The sequence below is a fragment of the Lygodium microphyllum genome, chromosome 2 (genome assembly GCF_053477565.2).
Source record: "Lygodium microphyllum isolate KBCC chromosome 2, Lygodium_microphyllum_v1.1.10, whole genome shotgun sequence".
In the NCBI taxonomy this organism is placed as follows: Eukaryota; Viridiplantae; Streptophyta; class Polypodiopsida; order Schizaeales; family Lygodiaceae; genus Lygodium; species Lygodium microphyllum.
The window spans coordinates 156,396,663-156,423,054 of record NC_141136.1 but is presented as its reverse complement, the minus strand read 5'-3'; the positions used below and the strand labels follow the sequence as shown (position 1 = coordinate 156,423,054).

The following is a 26,392-nucleotide window of genomic DNA, read 5'->3' as shown; positions in this document are numbered from 1 at the left end:
AAGACCTGGCCCTCGGTAAGTCGACGCTCAGCTCTACCTAATTTTTCCTAATTAACGTTTCGTTCAATCTCTTGAGAAAAGCTCCCAGCTTACCGCAGACCACCCATCCGTAGGATGGATCCGTCAGGGATCTCACCCACCCGCTTCCCACAAATGGTTTTCTTTAGCTTTCTAATTACATTAAGTTATCGCATATAGAAGCAACTTCGTTAATTAACTCGTTATCACAGGTTTCTTCGTGTAATTTTACGGCACAACACAAAGATTGAGAAAACAATCTTTTAGCAAAACATATTTATTTATTATTTCGCAAAGTTATTTCCAATGATTTTCCCTTTTTGGCTACCCAGAAGAAAAACCTCCGTTTACCGAAAAATCCCTTCTATCTATGCAGAAAAGAAGAAACCCTCCAAGATTTCCATCCCTTCACTAGTACTGGGGACTCCACGATCCCTTTGGGGACTTTCTAAGCATCCACATGCGTACCACCTCCTCTTACCTAACGGATTCCTCACCGAGCGACCTCTCGCTGTTGGGGCCAGTCCAAAGCTCCTCGCAACGGTACAAAACAATCCCCCTTGGAGCAAGGTTCTACGTCTAGCTGTGGGGGAGGCATAGCACGATCTTTCCTCTTATTATCCTGATTATATATCTAAAAGATAACATGGACATTTATACCTATGGCAAGTAATTCATCTGCTGCCTTGCCTAACCCACGCTTAGCAGAGTTATGCTTTTCCAAGTCTGTTTAGACTTTAGAATTTATATCGACAAATTCTTATCACTGTCCAACAAGTCCTGCAAGCTTCCAATATTTATTTAATTTTCTGATATTGATAGTTTCACGGTTGTCGAGTATTTCATAGTTGTTTTTGCTTCAACATTCTTGATGTCGCTAATTCATACGTGGATCAACTTATGATATTGACGCTCTCCCTAATATTGTCATTAATATTAACATTACCAGTGTTTTCAATAAGAAAATAATTTTTATTTTATCCTACTCATATTCTATGGTTTAATTAATGATGTCCGATCATTTGTCGAACTTTCAACGTTATCTAGAAAGATTAATTTTCATTTAGCTATGTCCTAAGTGCAATGCTGATTGTTTTTCTGAAAACTTTAATCTAGGCAATGCAAAAATCATAAGTGCAATTTTTCTTTCATCTTTCAGACATCAAATTATATTACTACGTACCTAATTTTTGCACATCTAGTATAAATTTTTATACTTAATTTTATGTTGATTTAATGTATTGATTGTTTCATGATATTATCTAAATGATTTTCTATAAATTATTATAAAACTCATATGGATATGTTTATCATTAGCAAAATGAAATAGAGATAGTCACTTTCAAAAGAAAATTATAAAATATTCCCTTCCCTAACACCGTCTATCTTTTTTTTGTTATTATGATCATATGCACTATTAATGAAATAACAATAAATATCACGAAACAAACCAAAATTAATATATTTTCTTAATGACAAGCATATAATCCTTTTCCAAGTGAAAGAGTCTTTTCATCACTGAATAGCTAATTATTATATTACTTAGGTTATTTTCCTAAGCGATAGTTCATATGCATTTTCATTAGAATGCGTTTATAATCATCTAAAATCAAATATAGCGATAAGCTTATAAAACATTATTTTTTTCAAACCGACAAGATGTTACCTCTCTCAGATTTGTTGTAATGGGGGTTTCGCTAATTTCTACCGTGTCATTTTCTCCATTGGCTGCATTCTTTGCTTCCCTTGCTTCAAATGGGCTTTTTCAATTTCTGCGACCTCGCAGAGCCATGGATGTCACACGAAATTGACGTGGTAGTTCAAGGAGAGTTGGTGGTCGTCCAGAAAAATTTCGCCGACATTTCACTTAGCGGTATGGTCATATGGGATGAAGGCGTAACAGGGGGTAGAGAAAATGAAAATGAGATAGAAGGGGAATATTTTCCTCTTTCAAGCTCAAAGCTTCAATGAATAAGAGAAGTAGCAAAAAATTTTCATCATCAAGAGGTCTTCATTCTTGCTTTCTTTGTAAAGGAGAGGGTGCATTTATAGGCATGAGGGGAAGCATGCAATCAACTCATTTTTTTGCTACTTATCAAGAGCCAAGTGAGCTTTATTAAAAATACATTTTGATTGCCTACCGGTTGGATGGTGGCATGGGAATGATTATTTTATGCTTTCTCTCCCTCCACGCATTAAAAAGGTCATGAATGTTTGCCTATTTTTTCAGAAACGCGTTTCTTTCTTCAAACGACTTCATCTAGTGATTTTTGGCCAAGTTACCTTATGACTTATCTAGTTTATAAAGTCATGCCATACTCTTTGATACTTAACTTACTCAATATCATGCTCGTTCTTGCACGTTCTTCGTCTACCGATTAAGGCTTTTGCAATTTATCTTGCGGTTACAAAAATCAATGCGATCTTTGACGCATTAAATGGAATCGGGAATGCTAAATCAAATATAATGTGGGAAACATTATGATCAAGCCTTCGTAATATTATTTACAAGGCATCTCTGCTTTTTATTAGCTCCAAACATTGAGGCATCTTCTCATGTCAAATTGCGAAATTGATTTAATGCAAGACTCGATATTAAGAAAATTACATGCAGTCACTTATGTGATAGCTCGACGAGTAATTTTTTAAAACGCCTCAAGCCCGAATTCGTTTCTTGATATGAAGCACTATGGCGGCAATATTACATACTTGGAGTTTTTGACACATCCAAAGTTTCATATGTTAGTTACAGCACCTGCTGCACCTGGGAATCTGGCCGAAATTACAGTTTCTAACAAAGCAGCAGTGCCACCTGTCACAGCTACAGCACATGCGCCCTTTCTTGATCGCCACACCCTGGAGACCAATGTGCCGAACCGTCCTCCCTTGCTCAGATCATTGCCACGTCCAACCTCTCCTCTCTCTCTCTCTCTCTCTCTCTCTCTCTCTCTCTCTCTCTCTTTTCGTAAATCTCTCTCTCTCTCTCTCTCTCTCTCTCTCTCTCTCTCTCTCTCTCTCTCTCTCTCTCTCTCTCTCTCTCTCTCTCTCTCTCTCTCTCTCCCCATATAATGAGTAATTTATATTATATCAAATGACTACAAGAGTACCAAATGACTACACGAGTACAAAAAGTTGGATAGCTAAAAGAGTACAAAAGTCATGGCAAAGAAGTAGCAGTAATCAACTATCTTAGATACTTAATAAGATTTTTCTAAGAATTTCGAGCAATTATAAGCATTAACAGAAGTTCTTCACTAATTTTCTAATTGGGAACCTTTTCAAATTATAAGTTTAATAATATTTCCAATTATAGTTCATTAATTTCACTTTTTAAGTGTATGTCAATGGAACAAGTCCTCTCTAGAAAGGAGATCAATGTGTTGAATAACGTCCAGCTACCAATGTAGGAAACCTTTCAACTTAGCAAGGTGTCTCTACACCCCACATGCAAAATCAAAAACAAAAGCATTCTGAGTTATCCAAAGGTGCCAACACCCCCAAAAACGGAGGAAATGAAACAAAATCTTCATATGTGGTGCCGAAGAAGGATATGGGCGGTGCAAAGACCCAATCAAAGGGACACAGTGACATGTCAACCACTGCTCTCCAAATAGCAAACAATAGGGACCATATTTTCCAAGCCAAAGGGCACGAAAGAAAATAATGATGAGAACATTCGGCACTGGTGAGACAAAAAAATCTGTTACCATTGGAAATGTATCATTTTGCAATTGCCATGGCAAGAGGCAAGCCACCAACCATGAAACACCAAAGCAAGACTTTACATTGGTACTAAGTCTTATTGAACCAACCCTCCACGACACTCATTTTCCAACAATCCCAAGATTTATGCAAGCCCTAGACAATATTGGCCTTCCACTGCCTGTGGACAGCAACACACCAGACATGAAATGGTCGTGCCTGCACACAGTTTGCTATAGGGTCCATTGCCCAGCTTAGGGTTGTCATCACCTACTCACCATTCTCTCTCTCTCTCTCTCTCTCTCTCTCTCTCTCTCTCTCTCTCTCTCTCTCGTAATGCTCTCTCTTTTTTATCGTAAAAAGTAATTGTATTAACTACAAAAAAAGTACAAGATTACATGGTTACAAGATACAAGATACAAGATGGCTCTAGGCCATCATGCATAAAATCTAAGACATCACGGTCAAAGTACAAGGGAAGCAAAGTGACTAGAGGGGAGCAAAAGAAATTGCAGCATGCCAAGCAAGCAAATCCTATCTAGGGAGAACATAGGTTAACTCAACCAAGTCGAGCTGCCAATAAAAAAATCCTTTCAGGTGGACTATATTACTTTGCACTCCCGATGAAGTAGCAAAGATGAACACATTCCTCATGGTCCATAAATGCCAACAACCCCCAAAGCCTAAGAAAGAAAAGAGAACTTTCATATCAGCCTGCATGGGGTCCACAAACTTGGGATGTCCAAAGACCCAGTCCTTTGGAAGCATATATAGCCCAACCACATAAAACCAAACGGCCAATAGTAGTGACAAAACCTTCCACACCACCAAGCAAGTAAGGAACCGATGGTGGGGGGTGTCTACAAACATCTGACAAAGGAAGTAGCAACCATTGGAAATCCTTCGCTTGAAGAGCATAGAGGCAAGAGGAAGCACACGAATTAACATTCACCAATTGAAGACCTTGGATCAAAAAGGCGTTTTGTTAAGCCAGCCTATCATTACCACAAATTTCGACCATACTTGGCCTTTCTAGAGACCCTAGGTAGTATTGCTTTTCTGCACAAGCCAATCCTTGTCATGTATAAGCAAATGATATATCTATTTGGCTGAAGCACAACCCAAAAGGAGCCAACCATTAATCATCCAATCCTGCCAAGGGACCTCCCAATCCAAAGAGGGAAGAGATTGCATGGCCTGTAAAGAGGTAGAGATGGTGTTCCACAAATCGCAATAGCCCCAGGAAGCAGAAAAGTAGCGTTGAACTGATCTGAAGGACATGACAGCCCCATTGACACCTGGAAGAGCATCAACAAGGATGACGAGTCCCAGGCACACCATCCTATTCAATGTCGGTCTTTGTTCCTCTTTGCCTTGCTAAGAGAGAAGGTTTGAAACTGTAAGCACTTCTGCTTACAAGAAGTTTGCCACCTCTTGATTCATAGGTGGGTGCCAAGAGGATTTAACAAGGACTAATCCCAAAGGGGACCAAATCATTCAATAGCATAGAAGCTTTAAGATGGAAAAGATGTTCAACATTAACCACATACCACCATGAGGAAAAATCTTGGTGTTCCCATACTTAATACCTTGGGTCTCAAGGAAGCCAGCCATTGAATTTGGGACATTTCCATCATCTATGAAGTGGGTGAAGGCCAATTAAGTGCCCGAATCAAGGGACAAAATAGATTGAAGACTTGTTGGTCACTTTGGACAGCAAGGAAAGTTTGGATTACGAAGGGGATCGAGAGAATCCCATTGTAAATCAACTTCTTCCTTAATAAAGCTAAAGAAATACTGAAAGGGGCGCTAATTTTGGGGCCAATCGGGTGTGCATTATTCAAGATCAGTAGGTAAATTTGTATTTTTCAGATTTGCATTAATTGTTTCTGTTGTAATTAAGTTGTAATCAAGGATTTACCACCCATCCATGGAAGAAAGGCTGGTTTCACCTAGCCCACCAACTGTTCCTGTGAAGGGAGAGAGAGCCTGACTACCTCACTGTTAGCCACTAGACAAGACAACATCCTAAGAATGGGATAAGCGGCCAAGGCAAAGAGCAAAGGACTCAACAAGAAACCCTTCCTAGTCAATCGACAAAGGGGAAAGGGTATCATGATGCTACCATTGAGTAGAACTCTTGAAGAGGAATCGACGTTTATAGTATTGGTAAGTCTAGACATTCTCGAACCAAATCCCATGCCTTGCACCAACTAACCCAAGAAGAACCATTCCAAATGATCAAAGGCTTTTTCCAGGTCCAACTGAACCATCACCATTTCCTGATCTTTGTATCGAGCATAATCTATCCCCATCTAGACCTTCAAGATGTTGTGCAGAATATTTCAACCTTTGATGAATCCATACTAGGAAGGGTGAATAATGTCCAGAGGGTATTCTGTAGTCTATTAGCCAGGACTTTGGTAAGTCTTAGCTAAAGATCTTATACATAAAGCTCATCAATGAGATTGGTCACCAATGCTTCAAGCCTAAGGGGAACAGCACTTTAGGGATCAATTTAATAAGACCCTCCTTCCAAGAGGGCGGCATGTGTCTAGTTGTCCATAAGGCTGTCAAAGGTGTAGCCAAATGAGTGGCACAGGTCTTAAAAAACTCATAGTGATACCAGCCCACCTAGAGCTCTTGTCTTTAGACAAATGCAAAAGGCCATCCATGACCTCATCTTATGTAATATCCATATCCAAATTGACAACAACATCTAGTGGGACTTGATTTTTAACTAGATCACAAAACAATCAATAGGCCACATCAGCTGCATGAAAAATAGAGGATTGCCATCAAAGCAAGTCCATGAAATAGGTTCTCCACATTTACACAATTTCTCACTGATAGTGCAACGAGTTTGGCTTGCTGGTATGATATCTTTTGAAAAGTATCAACAAATTCTGCCAATCTTGAGGAGATGGAGAGTAAAAGGGGATCTTGTCACAAATCTATCAAAATAGCGTGTATGATAGCCAAGAGTTGCTTAGCAACTTGTAACCATTGCCTACACAAGGTAGCATGATGTATTTCATATTGTCTAGTGATCATTTGCAAGTTGCGTATTAATTGATCGAGGTAAGCTACCCCTTGGGATGGAAGGCCCAATGAAAATTGAAGTAGCAATGGTTGCATATAGCCATCAAATATTTCATGCCAGAGGAAAGAGGAGTTGAAACACAACGGCAGCTTGCTCAAAAGGGCTCAAAAACGATCAACAAGATGTATATGCATCTAAAATACCACAGGGAAGTGATCAGAGAGTACATAGCCCTACAAAACCATGACTTCCAAAACCTCCAACAAAAAGAAATCATCATGCATAATGTATGACTGATCCAAGCAATCCAAGTTTCCAAGTGTTGCGCTAAATGGAAAGTGTAGCCATGGTCTAGGGGAGATAACCAAGACCACAAATCCTATTTCAAAATTGTTGAAGCAAAGGCATTTCAATCTTGGCATTCCGGGTCATCCATGACTCCATGTTTGGAAGTCAAATGCGATGGGCCAACACATGTAATATATTGAAATTTCCCATGATAAATCCAAGCCTTCCAAGCGAGAGACATGCTCTCAATTAGCACTATAACTCGCAATGACCAAGAAAATCATTAAGAGCATAGAGACCCACCAGCCATAGCACTTTGCTTTCATACGTAATTTCCACAACTATGAATCTGCTCAATACATCTGTCCTGATCACTACTAACTGAAATTTCTTTCTAACAATGAGCAGCACACTGCAATGGGTTGCTATTGAAACATCAACATAGAAAAGCTTGAATCCATGATAGTGCAAGATTCTCCCTGCTTCTTCATGGCTCTTATGCTCTGTCACATACAAAACATCCCACGCATTAGAGTGCAAGGTTTGCCACATAGCATGTTGCTTGCCACGTAAACAAGTACCCTAAACATTCCATGTAGCTATTTTCACGATAAGATAGGAGATCAAGGGTGGGGTTGCAACTACCTTGACGCAAGTTTATTTGCCAAAACAAGACAACCTCATCCAAAAAATCCACCAACACAACGAAGGCATTTGTCCCATTCCCATGTGCTTTAGAAGTCGAGGGCAGATCCACATGCACTATGCTGCAGTGTAGGTATCTACGGTTCCATGGAGTAATGACCTTATCGCACTTCTCAAAAGCCAAATGCTTAGGAGGCGCACGTAATGACTCCTATCAAGCCTTAGGATTAAAGGTTGCCTTAATGCTCAAAGGTGTAACAATAGCACCTTGGGACAAAGGCTTGTCCTTACGACACACAGATGCGTAGGACATTTTATGTATCCTCCAAGGATCCAATGTTCTGAATATCATTTGAATTTTTGCCCTTTTTCAACTACACCTCTTGCCAACCAAGGGCACCCTCAATAAGAAATGAAAGCTCTGTGTGTGTGTGTGTGTGTGTGTGTGTGTGTGTGTGTGTGTGTGTGTGTGAAAGAGAAAAATATAAGAGTATAGAAGCCACAACGAACTGAAGAGACAGCAAAACAACTGAGGAAACTGCTATATGCGGACTAAATCCTTCCAAGGAAGAAGGCCTGCATGCTAAACAAGATCTAGCTGACACTGAAGAAGACCTTTCAATCTGGCGATATGACTTTGAACACTAGAACCGGAGTCAAAAAAGTAAAGGTATTCCTGATGCTGAACAAGATCCAGCTGCCACTGAAGAAGACCTTTCAATCTGACGATATGACCTTGAACACTAGAAAGTAATTGGCTATATGACTTTGAAGTCTTGCACACTGAACAAGATCCAACTGCCACTGAAGAAGACCTTTCAATCCGGCGATATGACCTTGAAAGAACTGGAGTCAAAAATAAAGGTATTCCCAGCGACCCAATTATGCCAACCACCCCAGAATCTAAGAAAATGGGACATTATCTTCATGTGCTGCTGCGCAGGAGTAAAAAATTCCACCTTGCTAAACACCCAATCAAAGGAGGTCCCACCACTTTATGCCAAATCTCGGACACGAGACCACATCTTCCTACCCAATGGACATGAGACAAACCTGTGCTGGGAAGACTCCTTTCCTCTTCCCTGTTCCAAACACTCTCACATCTGTACATATCCTCAAATATAATTTCCCATTTACATACTTCTAAATCGCAAGTCATCAAGTCATGTTCTTTCCTGGGAGGCTAAGGAATTTCTCTTTGAGCCTCTATTATGCATGGTATCAAAGCACACCTTATGAAAACAAGTTTATTCACGCTATCAGAGCCTAGACCTTCAGTCTCTTCAAACAGTGCAGAGAGACTGCGACCCTCAACCACTATGAACCTGACTTACCAACTTAAGATAGTAGATATGACCACGCAGTAGGCCACTATTTTCGATATATCCATCAATCACTGGGGCGCCCTTACCCCTCTCCTTGCCATAAAGAACAACCTAAAAGATTATGAGGAATGTATCAAAGCTGCACTCCCAAATACAATACATCCAAGCCATTTCGCTCCACCCCATCATGTAATCGTATCTTGGTCTTCTAGTATGGTTATTTCTTTACCATAAATATTCCATCACAAAATACAATGATCCATTTTGAGCTCCTGGTATGATTACTTTTACAGGAACATAACCAAAGGCTGACCAGCTAGCTATGAGCAAATGTTGAGTTTAACATTGACTTCGGAAAATGATCATCAGCTTAGCTAGCTTAATAATAAATCTCTTGGCAACCACCTACCTTGTCAGACAAACATCCAACAACCTTTTCAAGATGACAACTTATCTGCATGCAAGGTCAAAAGATCCACATGAAAAAAACAGATATCTGAGAGGGTAATACAAAATAGCCAGAATCAAGACTTAACTCAAATTATCATCTAAAAAACGTGTGGCAGCAGAACAACAAACAAAAACAGGTAAATACATGAGAAAGGAAATGTCAGCTGAATTCTAAAATTCTAAAATATAGATTTCAGTGCTTTATAATCACAGGAATTCATACCCTATCTTCAAGCATATCACGATCAACATCCATGCTTCCCCCTGGAACTGATGCCTCGTTACCCAATAACCCCACCACAGCTTCAGGTTCCCTAATAAGTAAGAAGTTGTTAAAGTTCCTGGCAGGATCAGCTACAGAAGGTTGCCCTTCATCGTACTTCCATTCATTATCCACCACAAATCTGTACTGCAAGCCAGATAGTAAAGCAACTTAGCAACAGACACCATCAAGAATTGATTGTTGCAATCTATCTTGCTTATCTATAGAGAGAATAATGTCATTGAAAAGTAGATGATTGCATCAGTTAAAAGAACCGTTTACAAAACCAGAAAGTTGGTACAAATTCTCTAATATACAAAATGACTTTGACCGAAACAATAGTCCAACAATACTCTGGTGCAAATATGCAATAGCCCTTGAGCGGTTGCAAACCTCTCAAGTTCAAAATGCTAGTTTGAGCACTGCACGCTTGAATCAAATTGTTTGCAAGTTGATAGACTGATCAATTTTCCTACTCAAAAACAGGATTCAATTCAATACATGGAAACCAAGGCCTGGTTGTACACAAGCTATGGCTTTTTATGGTCAAACTGCTGTAAATTTGGTGCAACAAACTGCATATCCTTATACTATCTCATCTCCAAAGACACGCAAGTGTTGTCATGAATTGAAGTACCCTTTGATGCAATAATACTTTCAATTGCAATGTGTGATTACAAAAGTACTCTTTGCGACGGTCAAAATAATGCAAGCTGGACAAAGACAAACAGAGCAAATTACTGTAATGGGGTTTCCTCTCACTATTATGTTTGATAGACACCAACAGTTGTACAAGACTTTTTGCACATTTTATGATGTTGATGCTCAATCTTACCCAAGCCTTGATCATCTAAAGCCATAAGATTATGATCTAGGATGAAAAGTTCATCATAGGTATGTTAAGAAATGTTTAGAATGCAGATCAGATAATAAGGTATAATAAGAGTTCAAGCAACTCTGTCATTGCCTTGAAGGCGCAATAAAGAAACCAATGGAGTATGAAGGTCCAGATAAGGCAGTATTCTTCCATGTTCTAATAGAGGTAAGCACGGCTGTGGTTTCCATTGAGGACCTGACTTCATGTATGAACACATTTTAGTGTGTTAAATGTATGTATGTGAAGCATCTGTGAACACTATTCATCTCCACAATTAATGTGGGTCAAGGAGTTAGTTTCAACCCCGGTCCTATTATCCATGAAGGCATTCTTGGCCGTTGCAACAGGAGTGGTAGTGCTCGGAGATGGATAGTGTGAAAAAGTGTAGTGTGGGTAGGATGGGGGAGTGGAGTACACTTGGGAATGGGCCCCAGAGTGTCCACTAAGCATGCGTGTAGTGTGCAAGGTGGATCCATAGATAGGGATGGGTTGACTAGGCATGGGCATGGTAGCCACATGAGGAACCCAAGGAGGTGGGACAGGAACACGGTGAGCAGAAGGTGGGAATTCGTACGTAGGTGTAATCCAAGGAGAGTGTGAAGATGCACCATAAGCTGAGGATGGAAATCCTTGCGTATGAGTGGTCATGGGAGATGTGAAGCTGGGGATAGTGAGGGGATGCCCATCACAATCGTCCTAGGAGTTATGTGTGTGCTCATTTGCTGAAAGGTGAGAGGTACTGTGTTAAAGGGTGGCATTCTCCCTAACGAAGTACCATGGTGCAAAGAGGTAGAGAATGGGGTGGAGAAGGAAAAGGTGCTAGGAGCGGAGATGGAAGATCCAACCCCTAGGGTGTGTGATGCAGATGTGGAGTGCAATCCAAGGTTTTGAAAAGATGATGAGAGGTGTGATATAGAAGAGGGTGGGATGAGAGGGAAGTGAGAAGTGTGTGTGATATGCTCAAATGAAACAGAAGCTATAGATGTACCTGAATTTCGTCTGCTTCGTGAGCCCCCTCTATTGAAGTTCACATACGCAAAGCCATCCGGATCCTGTACCTCAAAAGAAGAAACAGACGAGGGTTTTGATTTATGCAACACAAAAGAATTGTACAAACCTAACATTGGACCTGGTTGAGATGATGAAGATGGATCGCCAGACATTTCGAATGCCGTATGTCCTTCATGATCGGAGAAGTGGCCAACCTCACCAACCGGTCCGGATGTGGTAGCAAAACTGGTAGAAGGGGTGTAAACATCACCATACTTGTTGTGATAGTACTCCTCAAAGTCCTTCTCTGTCATGTTAGTGAAATCTGGTGAAGGTGGAGCGTTGTCCTCCTCGCCGAGTCTATAATGCCGTCTCAGGGCCTCCAATGATGGAGAAGCCTGATAAGACATCATAGGAACTGGAGAAGAAGGTGTTTGGGACATTGTGATTCGGTTACGAGTCGTATTGTGTGCCTCGCACAAAGACTAGCTCTCCACAATATCTGCAGGATACTCTTTACAAGAGCACCGGCTTTGATACCATGCGAAGGAAACTGCTAGGGTTTGCACTGAGGACACACAGAGTGTACGACCACGACAGAAACACAAAGAGATAGACACAAACACAGAGGGTAAAACTCAAACCCTAAATGCAAAACTCAAAACTCAAACACAAACAGAAGAAGGGAGAGAGAACACAACTCTGAAGTGAATGAATGCTGTAAATGAATGTAAGAGTGTACAGTGGTTCAAGGGCAGAGCAATGTCGGAGTGTGACATCCACCGAAGACAGATCCCAAGTCTGTGACCACCAGTTGGAGTGTAGGAGTGCTGAATAGTGAATGGCAATAGGCTGGTCACCAAAATGCAGCAGTCTGGAGGTTGGAAATTGGTGAACGCAGCAGTGTACCACCGATCGGAGGCTGGAAACTGTGCACAGTCTGCTATAAACAGTAGGCTGAAACAGTGTCTGAGAGTGTCAAGGCCTGCAATGCTGAAAACGCAGGCTGGCTGACTTTGGAAATGATGGACAGGAGGCTGAACAGCAATCTGGGACAGTCTAGAGCAGTCGCCAGCAACTGAGAGTTGTCGCCTACAGCAATGGACAGGCTGAAGATAATGTGGCTGCAGTCAATGATGGCTGGACAGCAGAGGGCGGCAGGCTGCACGCTGGAAACTGGGGCCAACAGCAACAATGTGTGTGTGGGTTGGTGTAACCTGCAAAACAAGGATGATAGCTCAATGGGGGTAGCCTATCTATTTATAGATGTGGAAGGGCGCCCCAAAAATTAGGGTTTCCACTAAACTCTCTCGAACCGCTCCCCGTTTTAGGATTTTCACTTAACTCTCTTGAACCGCTCCCCGTTTTAGGGTTTTACTCTAAAATAGTATTTTTAGTGTGTTTTTGGGCTGTTTAAGAGGCTAATCAGCAAGTAATGCATATTTTAGCTCAACAATACCAACCACGGCCGAAGTATGGGATCGATTAAGAATGTGGAAAGCGGTGGCCATTGCTTCGGCCCAAAGACACTGAGGTGTCTATCGATGCTCCATCATAGTTTGCCTATCTCCATCGCACTGCGGTTCTTCTGCTCCAATATGTCATTCTCTTGAGGGGTATTCGTGGTGGGAAACTCTTAGTGGACACCACGATTTGCACAAAAATGAGTTAGCTCATGGGAGTCAAACTCCCCTTCCTTGTCAGAATGTAGGGACTTGAGTTTCTTGCCATACCTGTTCTCTTAAAAGATCAATTAATCCTTGGAACGTGAGAATACTTTGAACTCCAAGGCTAAGAAATACGCCCATGTTATCTTGCTAAAATCATCAACAATTAGCATGAAATACAAACTCCCCTTAAGGGACTCCATCCTCATGGCTCCACATAAATCTGTTGAAACAAGCACCAAGGGCTCCTTAGCCCATCGTGAAGCCTTGCTCGGAATAGTGTCCCTATGCAGCTTGCCACGAGTACAAGATACACATGGTGGGTGGCTCACCCAATCTCTGGCAATCCACGGACTAGTTGACCACAAGTTGCCTTCCGAAGGTACTTATAGTTGAGGTGGCCAAACTAAGCATGCCAAAGCTTGATTTGAGTTTGTGAAGAAAGAAGAAGAGAAGAAAAGGTAGAAGAAGATCGCATCTTGTAGACTCCATTCTCCTCATGTCCTGCACAAAGAGGCTATCGAGAAACACCATGAAGAACTCGGAAGGATCCCTTATCAAACTCGACTGTCAAACCAAGAGTATAGATCTTGTGCACTAAAAGGAGATGATACCTTAGACTTGGCCATAGAGCATATTGATGTGTGGGCACCACCTTGGTCACCCAGAACTAGCTGTATATTACCCTTGGCTTTGATGGGAATTGAAGAATTGTCACCTACAAGGATTTGCCCATGCATCGAACACATACGGGCAATCCCTTTTGAAAAGGAGTTGTGGGGGGAAGCGCCAATGCCCACAATCCAGTTACAAGACTATGGGGCCATCATCATTGCATTAGTTGCCGTTGGAGGAACATCTTCTACGATCTCCAAATGGAGGAAGGTGGCTGATGGAGCAGCAGCCACTGCTTCTAGGTCTTTTGTAGTTTTCTCTTTCTTGATGTCCTTCTTGTCCTTGTTGGAGCAATCTTTCTTCCAATGACTTGTCTTGCCACATATGTGACAAGTAGACTCCTTGGCTTTGTCTTGTTTAGACTTCTCATCCTTCTTCTTCTTGTTTTTCTTCCCCTTTAGTTGGAAAGATTATTTGGTCAAAGCCTTGACGGACTTGGGAGTGTTTGACCTTTGAGGTGTTCCTCTTGGTCCAAGACCATAGGAACCAACTCCTTCCACTTAGGGGTATTTGTCCGCCTTAAAGCAATCAAGGTGAAGTAGAATGCACTGAAATGGGGCAAGTATCTAAGAAAGAAGAGTTATTGCCATCTCCTTCGAGATAATCTCCTTGCATTCTAGACCTTCATTAGCGATTCCCGATGCTTATTGACATGCTTCTACATAGAAGAAGGCTTGTTAGGACTCAAAAGTCCTCATTTGAACCTCCAGAGACACCCGCTTCATCATGGTCACTTGTTGATCTAGCTCCAGCCATATCTTTGGAGCCATGGTCAAGTGCTCGATGCAAGCAATGACGGCTAGAGTGTAAGAGAGAAAGAGAAAAGAAAGGATGTGAGCATTCTGTTTGTCCCAATGTGCTTGTACTTTCATCAACTCGACTTTCTTATCTATAGAAAGCTCGGAGGCATCACAAGTTGTAGGATGGTTTATAGCCTTGGTCAAGAGCTCTGCCAAATCATAAGGCTCCAAGATGGCAAGCATCATTACGCGCTAAATGCGGTAATTGTTCCCATCAAGCTTTTGGTCTAAAGGAAGAGCCAACAACATAGGGACCATGTTGTCCATAATAGCCTGAAACTTCGCATCAATTTCAGTTGACATTGTAAATGGAATGACTTGCACAAAAACAAGGGCAGCCCCCTTTGACTCCGTGCATGGTGCTAATGCTTGCTAGGGCTTCCTCTGCTTGTCCTCAAAGAGTTTCACCTGCCAGAGGCAATGAAAACTCAAAATCTGAAGCAAAAGGCTGAAAATGCAGCCTTTCCTTCTTCACAAACAACAGCTTGCTAGGACCTGCAAAAAACAACTTCTTTGCTCCTTTGCGCACAACCTATTCATCACAGCCTTCGAAGGCTAAAAACTCAAACTTTTGTCATGAAGAATCCTCCCAATTAGTTTGCCCATGATCAACCCTTCTACATTGCCTTGATACCACGTTAGAGTGCAGTGAATGGGGAAGCGTATGGACAAGACTGAAAGACAATGAACACAAGAGAAAGGGAGAGAGGAAAGAGACAAAAGAACATAGAAATTTGCAGTGGTGCTATAAATAGTGCAAAAAGAATACATAAAATAATGCAGGTCAGCCAATCAAATTTGGCTACCAGTCATTACTCAAGTCCCTCCGAGAGTATTGAATGCACCAAATGTGTCTTGAGAAATGCCAGTCCAGGGGATGACTAATCTCCAAAACTTCCAGGTGTTGAAAAAGTTGAGTGATGTGGTATATAGGCTGAAAATGCCTCTAGGTTGGAAGATACACATTGCTTTGTTATGTTAGCTTGTTAATGCCTTTTCGTGGGGATGTGTAATAGGGTGTATTTATTGAAATTCAATTAGAGGTTGAGGAGTTGGATGAGATATTGATACGTGAGCAGATCTTGGCACATAGGGAAAGAAAGGTAAGAGGTAAAGTTTCGAAGCACTACTTGGTGAAATTTCAAAATCATTCCCCAACAGATGCAAAATGGATGGAAGAGGGTGACTCTGCAGATCATTCTCAATTGCTACAGCTTTACCTTCATGCATTTCAGCTAGAGCGGACTTTAGTTAATGCTGCTTCAGGTTCATCAAAGCGGGGGGTCTAGAGTATTGCTTGATGCTTAAGGGGGAGGTAGCACTTCCACTCCTTTAGTGATGGGAAACTTGTGTATAGTAGATCTTGGATGTAATTAGTTTGCATCCAAGGTATTGTTTGCTGACAATAGATTTGCCATAAGGTTACTATTCAATGCACTAGTCATTGTGATTTGTATACAGAAGGGTATAGTTTTTATTGTGGCTTTGAGACTATACATTTGCATTGGTTATTCCTATTTCTCAGCTGATATATGTTGCATATGAGTATCATGAGATGCGACTTTATGTATAGGCATGGTTTATGTTTAATTTATGCCTTACTGGTTAGAACAATATTTCCCATGTGGTTTTGATGGCCGTTATGGTTTTGTATAAATTGTTATGTGGTTTTGCGTACTTATGCTTTCGTCACAATATGGTGCAATTGAGAATGGTTCGAGGGATTTAAAAGAGACAGGGAGGGGGTGGTCTCTATCATGGGGCACACGTTTTTAACTCAATGCTTTGGCATGATTATTAATTAGGTTGTGCACATGTGAGGTGCACTTGTGAAGTGCAACTTATTTTGGGCACAATGACAGTCGAGATCCCAAGTTGGGCAGTAGGGACATTGGCATAAGTTGTTACAAGTTAAGTTGGATAGGTACCAATGGGTTCTTAGTGGTAATCTTGGTTCTAGGTATTAAATGGGCCCTTAGAAACGACTTGTGTTGTCATTTGGGCTAGAGAAAATTAAACATTTAATGCTTAGACTAAGGTTAATGAACGTTAGAAAGACTTTCAAGTCCAAAGATCTTAGTAGATCAAATGTGGATGAGCAGGTGCCAATTTTGTGAATTTGTGGGTATGGCATTATGATTTTTAATTTCCACAAAATTTTAACTGCTGGAATTTCAGTCTAGAGGCTGAGTCTTGCATTGGAAAGGCTGCCACTTGTTAGAAGGAGAGGGAACTTGCCAAGGCAGTTTGGGGCAGTCTGGGGCTGGTTGAGGCCCATAGGAGGTCCGTTCAAGCTAGATGACAGCAGTTTGGGGAGTTCACAGGAGAGAGGAAGCAACTAGGATAAGGTGCCAACCACTAGGTCATCTCTAGGTGGTAGGGGACAGCTTCTTGGTGGTGTCTATTAATAGGCGACAACATTTTTGTGGCCTATAGTAGATGGCGAAAGCAAAATGAAGGCCAATTTGCACTAGGGTGAATTGTGATAATATCTCTACTAGAATTTTATTTTCTTTGTAAAGGGTAATTTGTTAGTTACCAAAACATAATCTCAAAAAGTACAGCATGACCAAGAGTACAAAGATACAACATGATAAAAATTTTAAAGGAACTAGATGGCTTGCAGGGTGTTGAGGAAACTACAGTGTTCCAAGAAAGCAAATCTCGTCAAGGGAGAATATCTGCCAACTCAATCATGTCAAGCTGCCAATGAACAAGGCCTCTCAGGTAGGCCATATAAATCTACACTCCTGAAGAAGAATCAAAGATGAATGCATTTCTCATAGTCCATATGTGCTAGCAACCCTCAAAGCATGAAAAGTGAAAGAGCACTGTCATATTGGCTTGCACAAGGTCCACAAACTTAGGATATCCAAAGGCCTAGTCTTTTGGAAGCATCGATAGCCTGACCACTCGAGACCAAATGATTGATAGCAGTGACCAAACCTTTCTTGCCAATAGACAAGAAAGGAACCAATGGCTAGAGATTTGCATAGATGTTTGACGAAAGAAACAAGTATTGCAAAATCAGATTATTGGAGACTGTAGAGGCAAGAGACACGTTTTAACGGGTCAAATTTCACCACTTGGTCTAATTTCATGCAACAAGTGCTTGAGTCTCACGGTCTTTGGGACCTCGTCATTGATCTCGAGCCTATGCCGGACCCTCGACTAGCTCACCTTGATTACATCCGTCAATGGAGAGCCCGCAATGCCACAACCAATGTTGAGCTGATGCAGGGATGGCTTCCTGAGTTTCACTCTCAATTGCAGCACTTCCCGCTCGCGCCAAAGCATTGGAGTCACCTTCTCGACCGCTATACGGCTCGTGATCGTACTCGGCGCATCAATCTCAACTTTGAGCTTCAAGAGTTCTCTATTAAGGAAGGGGATGATCTGAAAGTCAAGCTGGCTGAATATAGGCGGTTACTTGCCGAGTTCACCACTACTGACTCTCCAAAGTCAAATGACAATCAAGTTGCATTTTTCTTGAATAAGTTGCCCGACAAGTGCTTCAATTTCATTGAACACATCATCACCCAACCTAGGTTGCCAACCTTTTACGAGTTTGAGTGCCAGTTCTTGTGTTACACGAGGCTGTATGATCAAGTCCACAAAAAATCTTCATCACAGCCTTATTCAGAGCAGAGGGGGTTGGTTGCCTCTTCTTCGGGAGGGACAACCACTAGTGGCCAAAACTCACTAGATGCGAAGGCAAGCCAATCAAAGGGTGACTCCTCTTCCTCAGATGGAACCAAAGAATCTAGACCTATCTGGCAGCAACTCCCTAAGGTAAACTGGTTTTGCACACATTGCCAGAGAGCAGGCCATGTGGACAAGGAGTGTCACTCCAAGGCCCAAGGTCTTCCACCTAAAAAGCATCCATAGACCGCTGCGACTATACAGTCCAGTGAGGCTACGCCCTCAGCTCCTGCTTCATCTGATCCTTCAACACCCATTGTTGTTGCTGTTAAACATGTGGCACGAGTACAGTCTCAGCGGCCCATCTCTTTCACTACCCCTAAGGGATTGGCTGATTGGTCTACCAATTCCGATCCCGTTGCACTTCATGCATCCATCTCACCTTCTTCTCCACCTCGTCAAGCGTTCCCTTGGCAGAGCCCTACTACTGGACGTACGTGATGGTCGCCACCTTCTTCGACTCGCATGCCTCTAGGTCCTCCTGAGGCGGATCGTGCAGCATCTCTCTCGATGCTATTATGGCGATGACTTCTACCTTGCTCTTCTAGCGGGGTGCTTCATCCACTTCATCTTCTTTCATTCCTTATGGTTCTTGGTACCATATGAAAACCGACATCATGCTCTTCTTTCTTCTTCGGCTTCTACATCCAGGTTAAGAGAGGGTTCCTATCCTTCTTGGTATTCTATAGGCTTCAGCACTTTGTCTTCGACATCGGCTTCTTACCCCTGTTGTACCTTACCCTTTGCATTGCATGATTACATCATCCTTGTACTAGGGCGCTTAGGCAAGTGAACAATTTCCTCACGAGGGACATTGTCCAAGTAGCATCTGCTGCATGAGCATTCTTCAACATGTAGCATACTTTGCATCTCATTGTGCAGAGCCCCACTTACGCGATCCTAAGCTGTTTCCACCAGCGTCTATTGTTACCACACCACCATCCTTGTTACCACACCACCATCCTTCTTCATCACATGGATACCTCATCACTTATTTTTCCTCATCATCGACACCCTGAGTGGATGGGTTAGCTTGTACTATTTTGTGATGTATTGGGTGTACCCTCCCTACTCCCGTCTTCTGGGTCACTTTTACTCAATCAGTCGCATCCCATCAAATTTACTTCACTTATTCAAAATAATAATAATTCCATGTAGTTCCATCCACCTTTATAGGGCTTGGTAGGCCACTGGATAGCCGACGTGTACCCTTTGTCCGATGCCCTATCCTCTCTAGAGTGACTACTTGGATTCCCTTGGTAAGATAACCATTGCCTCTGTAGTCTTGGTAGGCCACTAGGTAGCCGACGTGCACTCTTTGTCCGATACCTTGGCTGCTTTAGGGTGGGATGCCTTGGGGTACATAAACATCACAAAGACTGGCCTAACCTTTCAACTCACTTTTGGGCTTGAGAGGGGATGTTGAGCTAAAATATGCATCACTTGCTGATTAGCCTCTTAAACAGCCCCAAAACACACTAAAAATGCTCTTTTAGAGTAAAACCCTAAAAGGGGGAGCGGTTCGAGAGAGTTCAGTGGAAACCCTAAAATGGGGAGTGGTTCGAGAGAGTTTAGTGGAAATCCTAATTTTTGGGGTGCCCTTCCACATCTATAAATAGATAGGCTGCCCCCATTCAGCTATCATCCTTGTTTTGCAGGTTACACCAGCCCACACACCCTCTGCTGCTGTTGGCGCCCAGTTTCCAGCCTGCAGCCCGCCTCCATCTGCTGTCCAGCCATCATCGACTACAGCCACATTATCAACATTATCTTCAGCCTGTCCATTGCTGTAGGCGACAGCTCTCAGCTGCTGGCGCCTGCTCCAAACTGTCCCAAACTGCTGGTCAGCCTGCTGTCCATCATTTCCAAGGTCAGCCAACCTGCGTTTTCAGCATTGCAGGCCCTGACACTCTCAGACATTGTTTCAGCCTGCTGTTTACAGTAAACTGTGCACAGTTTCCAGCCTCCGATTAGTGGTACACTGCTGCATTTACCAGTTTCCAGCCCCCAGACTAGTGCATTTTGGTGACCAGCCTGATGCCATTCGCTATTCAGCACTCCTACACTCCGACTTGTGGTCACAAACTTGGGATCCGTCTTTGGTGGACGTCACACTCCGACATTGCTCTGCCTTTGAGCACACTATACACTCTTACATTCATTTACAGCATTCATTCACTTCAGAGTTGTGCTCTCTCTCTCCCTTCTTCTGTTTGTGTTTGAGTTTTGAGTTTTGAGTTTTGCGTTTAGGGTTTGAGTTTTGCCCTCTATGTCTTTGTCTGTCTCTTTGTGTTTCTTTTGTGGTTGTACACTCCATGTGTCCTCAGTGCAAATCCTAGCAGTTTCCTTCACAAGTATGACCCTATTTTAGGCTTATTTTGGATAGAATCCGAGTGTCTCTTATTTTAGGATGTTCAAGTATTATACCTATATTCACATCCCAAGGAAGAAGAGAGACAAGTTTCAACCGGGTTCCAAAAGACAAGTGTTCGTGTGATATAGCTCGCAATCCCAAGGATACACAATTCATGATCTTGCTTCCCGACAAGTGTACATGAGTTGTGATGTTTGGTTCATGGAATTTTCAGCTGTAAAGGGCCGTGTTGAACATATCATTCTTCGAGTTCCATGTGAAAATTGGATGCATGCTCTAGTGCCATTGGAGCCTTTGGCTATTGAGGCTCCACCCTCAATGGAGGAGAAGATTGGTTCACCATCGGATTCGCCCGTTGAATTGGCCCTAGTGGATATTCCAAAGACTTTGGCAGATGGAAAGCAACAAGGGGAGTATCGACCTCCTCTTCATTGGGCTCCAAACACAGTCCGTGAGTCCCTAAGAGTGCCAAACATAGAATAGTCTACATTGATCTTGGAGAAACTAGGTACATATCACCGAGCTTATTTGTACTAACTATTGTTTGATGAATTGGGCCATACAAGATACAAAGCCCGCCTCCATGAAGGAGAATTTGCGGTCACAACATTGAAATAAGGCTATGAAGTACGAGTTGAATGCTCGAGAAGAATGGCACCTGGGACCTTGTGCCAAGGCTTGTTCTTAGGAAGGTGTTGGTGTAAAATGGGTCTTCAAGACCAAATATCACAGTGATGATAGTCTGGATAAGCACAAGGCATAGCTTGTTGCAAAGGGCTTTGCATAGCGGCCAAGGGTGGATTTCCATGACACCTTTGCATCTATAGCTCGAATAGCTACCATTCGGGTTATTCTTGCCTTAGCCAACCATATCAAATGGCCAATTTATCAACTTGATGTGAAGTCTACCTTCCTAAATGGTGATTTGAAGGAGGAGATCTATGTTGAGAAGCCTCCTAGGTTTTCCTCATCAAATGGACAAGTGTACAGATTGAAGAAGGCCCTTCACGGCCTAAACAGGCTCCACATGCTTGGAACAAGAAGATAGACTCGTTCCTCCAAGGGAAGTTGGGTATTCAAGATGACAGATATGGGCCAATGTTCAAATTCATTATCTAGTAGGTACTAAAGATTCACCTTTGGTTCTTACTGGTTGGACGGATTTAGATTGGACAGGAGATGTTGACCACCAACGATCAACAACAAGATATTGCTTTACTTTGGATGTAGATGTTATCTCATGGAGTAGCAAGAAGCAACCCACTGTTACCCTTTCTTCCACACAGAAGTAGGGTATAGAGTGACATCTTCTACCACATGTGAGTTGATGTAGCTTTGGAGATTGCTAGGAGAGCTTGGTTATCCTTAGACAAGTCCTACGACACTTCATTGCAACAATGCGAGTTGCATTGCTTTGGCACAGAACCCAGTATTCCATGCTAGGTCGAAGCACATTGAGATTCGGTACCGTTTCATTCGAGAGAAGATCTTGGATGAGACCATTAATGTGGTTTACTACAAGATAGAGGATAATCTAGAAGATTTCTTTATGAAGGCGGTTCGTCAGGTTGTTCTCCAACAACACTCTAGATCCTTGAGCCTTATGCCACATTCAGGATCTAAGAGGAGGTCTTAGAGATTAGTCATTCCCTAGACTAACATTTCTCAAGACACATTTGGTACACTCAATACTCTCGAAGGGACTTATGCATTTCTTATCAATTATTTGCACATTCTTTTTAACAGTCGCTAGTGTCTAGGTAGGTTTGGCAAGCAATTCAATGCCATGTGGGCAAGCTAGGCAAATCGCATTTATTGCAATGTTTCCAGCAGCCATTTTAGTGGTGTTTCAGCTAAATTTGGAAGGTTGGCCAAATTTGGCTAGCCGACCTACTTATTTTATGCATTCTTCTTGTGTTATTTATAACACCACTTCAACCTGCCTTACTCACTTTTGCTTTCAGGTCTTAGTAGAGAGATCCGGCTCGAGGAGATACACTAACAGCCCTTGTACATCTACCCTCTTCATTTTAGCATTCATTGACTACAGATTTTTGCATTCTTCTCTCTTTTCTCTCTCTCTTTCTCTCACATTCATTGTCTTTCAATCTTGTCCATATACTTCCGCATTCGCTGCACTCTAATAGGAGGGCCCATAATAGCGCACATTCAAATTAGGATAAAAATGTTTTTTACTTTCATCTTTTTCTACGAGAGTGCACAACAAAAAGAGAAACATGGGCACGGAGAGGAGACAAAGAGAGAACGCAGGACAGAGAAGGTACAATGTGACTGCAATGGCTACAAGTACACGACTGCAGCAATCAGCCCCAACACGCAGCTCTATGCGTCAATGTGGGTGCCAAACAATAGCAAGGGGGTAAGAGAATGAATAGGGCTCGCTGATCACGAAAGATTGATGACAGATAATGAAAGTGAGAGGCCAGGCCGCCTATATATAGGCAAAATGTATGAAACCCTTAATAGGGCGAAAACCCTAAAAATGGCCAAAAGCATCCAAAAAGAAATGTACTAAGGTGTCCTCTATCGAAAATGTCTAAAACACATAAAATGACAGACAAATACAATATTAGAGCTCCTAATATCCTCGCCTAACTCAAACTAAGGCTCGCAAGCAAGAGATAACCACACAAGACACACATAACTGTTCACACCCTCTCTCAAATCCTAAAACGGAGAGGCCTCGAACTAATCACTCCTAGGAAAATCCAATGAAGAATGGATTAGCCAAGCCTCTAACCCAACTAGGAAACAATAGTAAAAAACTATGGAAGGTGCCATAAGCTACATATAAACAAGGACCAACAGCCAAGCGGCAGGGAATAGTGGCTCAATAACGAAGAAAAGTGCTTGCCACATAAAGAAAAGATCCAAAGTAGATTGAAAACCCTAAAGGGACTCCTCACAATCTTGGAAAGCCCCTTTGAAACACAAAGGACCAAGAAATCCCTAGCTGCATCATTGATATCATCCCCCTCTTTAAGAGATGCAAGGTAGGAAGGAACCACCAGAGACGATGGTCAGAGATGGAATGGAAGGAATGGGATAAATGGTAAAATCAACCTTCCTTCTCGAAAAGGGTGGTTAATCATTGATCAAGCACTTAATTACAACAATCAGCACATAAACATAAATCGAAATGCACAATTTACCTTAATAATCTTCGACAATGGACACCCTGTTGGCCCCAAAACTAGCACCGCTTTTGGTATTTCTTTAACTTCAATTGCCAATGGATTGATCACAAGCCAACACTCCCCGATCTCCTTGGCTCATCTAAAAGCCCCTTACTTGTCCAACAATTAGTAAACAAATGGTGCGATTTGGCCCTTGAATTTCACCCAGGACTTGCTCTAATCAAATCCCAACAGGCCAAATGCTGCCCCAAATTTACAATGGAAGTCCTGGCATTTGAAATCCCTATCAATATCACTAATTTCAAACATTGATTTAAGTGTATGATGCCTTCTTCTAATGGCATGGGTCTTGAGGTGGCTGAGGTGGCTATTAAACCCTAATTTTCAAAGAAATTTAGGGTTTACATTAGAAATCCCTTTGTTGTCCACCAAATATGTCTAGGATCTGCTAAGAATGGCTGGAAAATACTAGAGAGAGAGAGAAAGAGATTCCCCGATTTTCCATGCAGAAAAGAGCTCAAATCTGATTGTTGCATGTACCAGACTGCATTTAATGCAGTCGCCTGCTGCAAAGAGGATAATAAATCCTATTGCCAACCCTTGGCTATTGTCGCATGTACTTGAGAGGGCTAGAACTGTTGTCGCCTACTCCTAAATGGTCTTCTCATACTCCTTGCTACCCCAAAAGGCCCTCATATGGCTGCAAATCGGACCAATAGCATCTCCTTGCTCTTCAATAGGGATGAAACTGTTTTCGGTCAAATTCAACTGGAGGGACCAACGAATCAATGAATTTGGGGGAAGGATAGAGACAATAGTGATTAGTGAAGGGCCCAGGTAATGGAGGAGAGCTTATAGTTCGGAGGGATGTGAAAGATCCACCTCCATCAAAGCGGGTGAAGGCCAATTGACTGCTCGAATCAAGAGGTAAATCAGATTAAAGAGGTCATTTTGGACAACAAGGGGAGTTGGAATACCGAAAGGGATTGGGAGAATCCCACTGTACATCAACTTCTTCTTCAATTAAGTTAAAGAAACACCGAAAGGGGCACCAGTTTTGGGGCCAACAAGGTATCTATTGTCCAAGATTGTAAGTTAATTTGCATTTCTCAGTTTTGTAATAAATGTTACTACTGTAACTAAGTTGTAATCAGGGAATTACCACCCTTCCATGGAAGGAAGGTTGGTTTCATCGTTCCCTTACCGGGATTCCACTCAATCCCTTGATTTGGTGGACCCAAGGCACCTGATTGAAAGCCAAAGCTTTGTGCTAGTGCTGATTTTTGCTCTCAGCTAAGAAATTACAGCAATATGTCTTCATACAATGAGATGGACTCAAGCAGTGATGATGCCTCTCAATATGAACATTCACATGGGAATGAAGAAAATGCAATGCTTGACCTTGGACAAGGCTCAAACCATGGACAAGAAGCTAAAAATATTGCTATTAGGCAAGATGCATGGCCTTCAGGGCAAAAGGAGGCTAATGACCAACAAAATGAAAAGGAATTCTATGACGAGTTCAAGAATCACATGAGGACAATAGAAAATCTCTTTGCTGAATCGGCAAAGAATCCTCAATTTACCCAATTTTGAATGCTCCGAAGAAGGACGGCAAAGGCAAGAAGAAGAAGACATCTTCTACACCTTTAGAACAGCAAGGTGCACCAAAGGTAATGCCAAAGCCTTCATTTGAAGCTCCCAAAGATGCTAATGAAACAATACAGTTGCTACCTACAGGGCCAAGAATGCAAATGCAAGGCCACAGAAGCACCAATCCAATGGATTTTGGACATCCGAGCATGTATGCTATGATGGGGCGACCAAGATATTTTGGTGAAAGCACGATTTTTCATGCTATGGTTGGATAAGGACCACATACGCGAATGTATGGCACAAATCCCTATGGTATACAGTAACCAGTGCATGGTGTGCAAGGCCCAATGTTTTCGGGTATAGCTGGAAATATGCAAAACCCTATGTATGGCAACATGCCTAGGACACAAAGTAGCATGTTTGGTATTGCATCTACACCCCCGAATTTTTCATGCTATGGTTGGATAAGGACCACATACGCGAATGTATGGCACAAATCCCTATGGTATACAGTAACCAGTGCATGGTGTGCAAGGCCCAATGTTTTCGGGTATAGCTGGAAATATGCAAAACCCTATGTATGGCAACATGCCTAGGACACAAAGTAGCATGTTTGGTATTGCATCTACACCCCCGAATGCTTATGGGGCTCAAGGATGGAATGCTGGTCATGCAAATGCTCCGTTTGGCATTGTTTTTTATGTAAATTCAAAAAATGCACCCTTTTTGTAGCAACCAATGTATGACAACTTGATACCCAAAGGGGCAGCAAAAGACTATGATGAGGGTGAAAATGCACTAAAGTTTAAGGCCTTCAGTG

At 42.1% G+C, this 26,392-nt stretch overlaps 1 protein-coding gene across 1 annotated transcript in view; it reads right to left on the bottom strand.

Moving 5' to 3' along the window:
* SNF4 (sucrose nonfermenting-like protein) overlaps nt 1-26,392 on the bottom strand; it is a 106,925-nt gene that overhangs the window by 52,776 nt on the left and 27,757 nt on the right. The window contains exon 2 of the mRNA XM_087700169.1: nt 9,695-9,880. Coding sequence (XP_087556295.1) covers nt 9,695-9,880 — 186 coding nt within the window. The remainder of the gene's footprint in view (nt 1-9,694; nt 9,881-26,392) is intronic.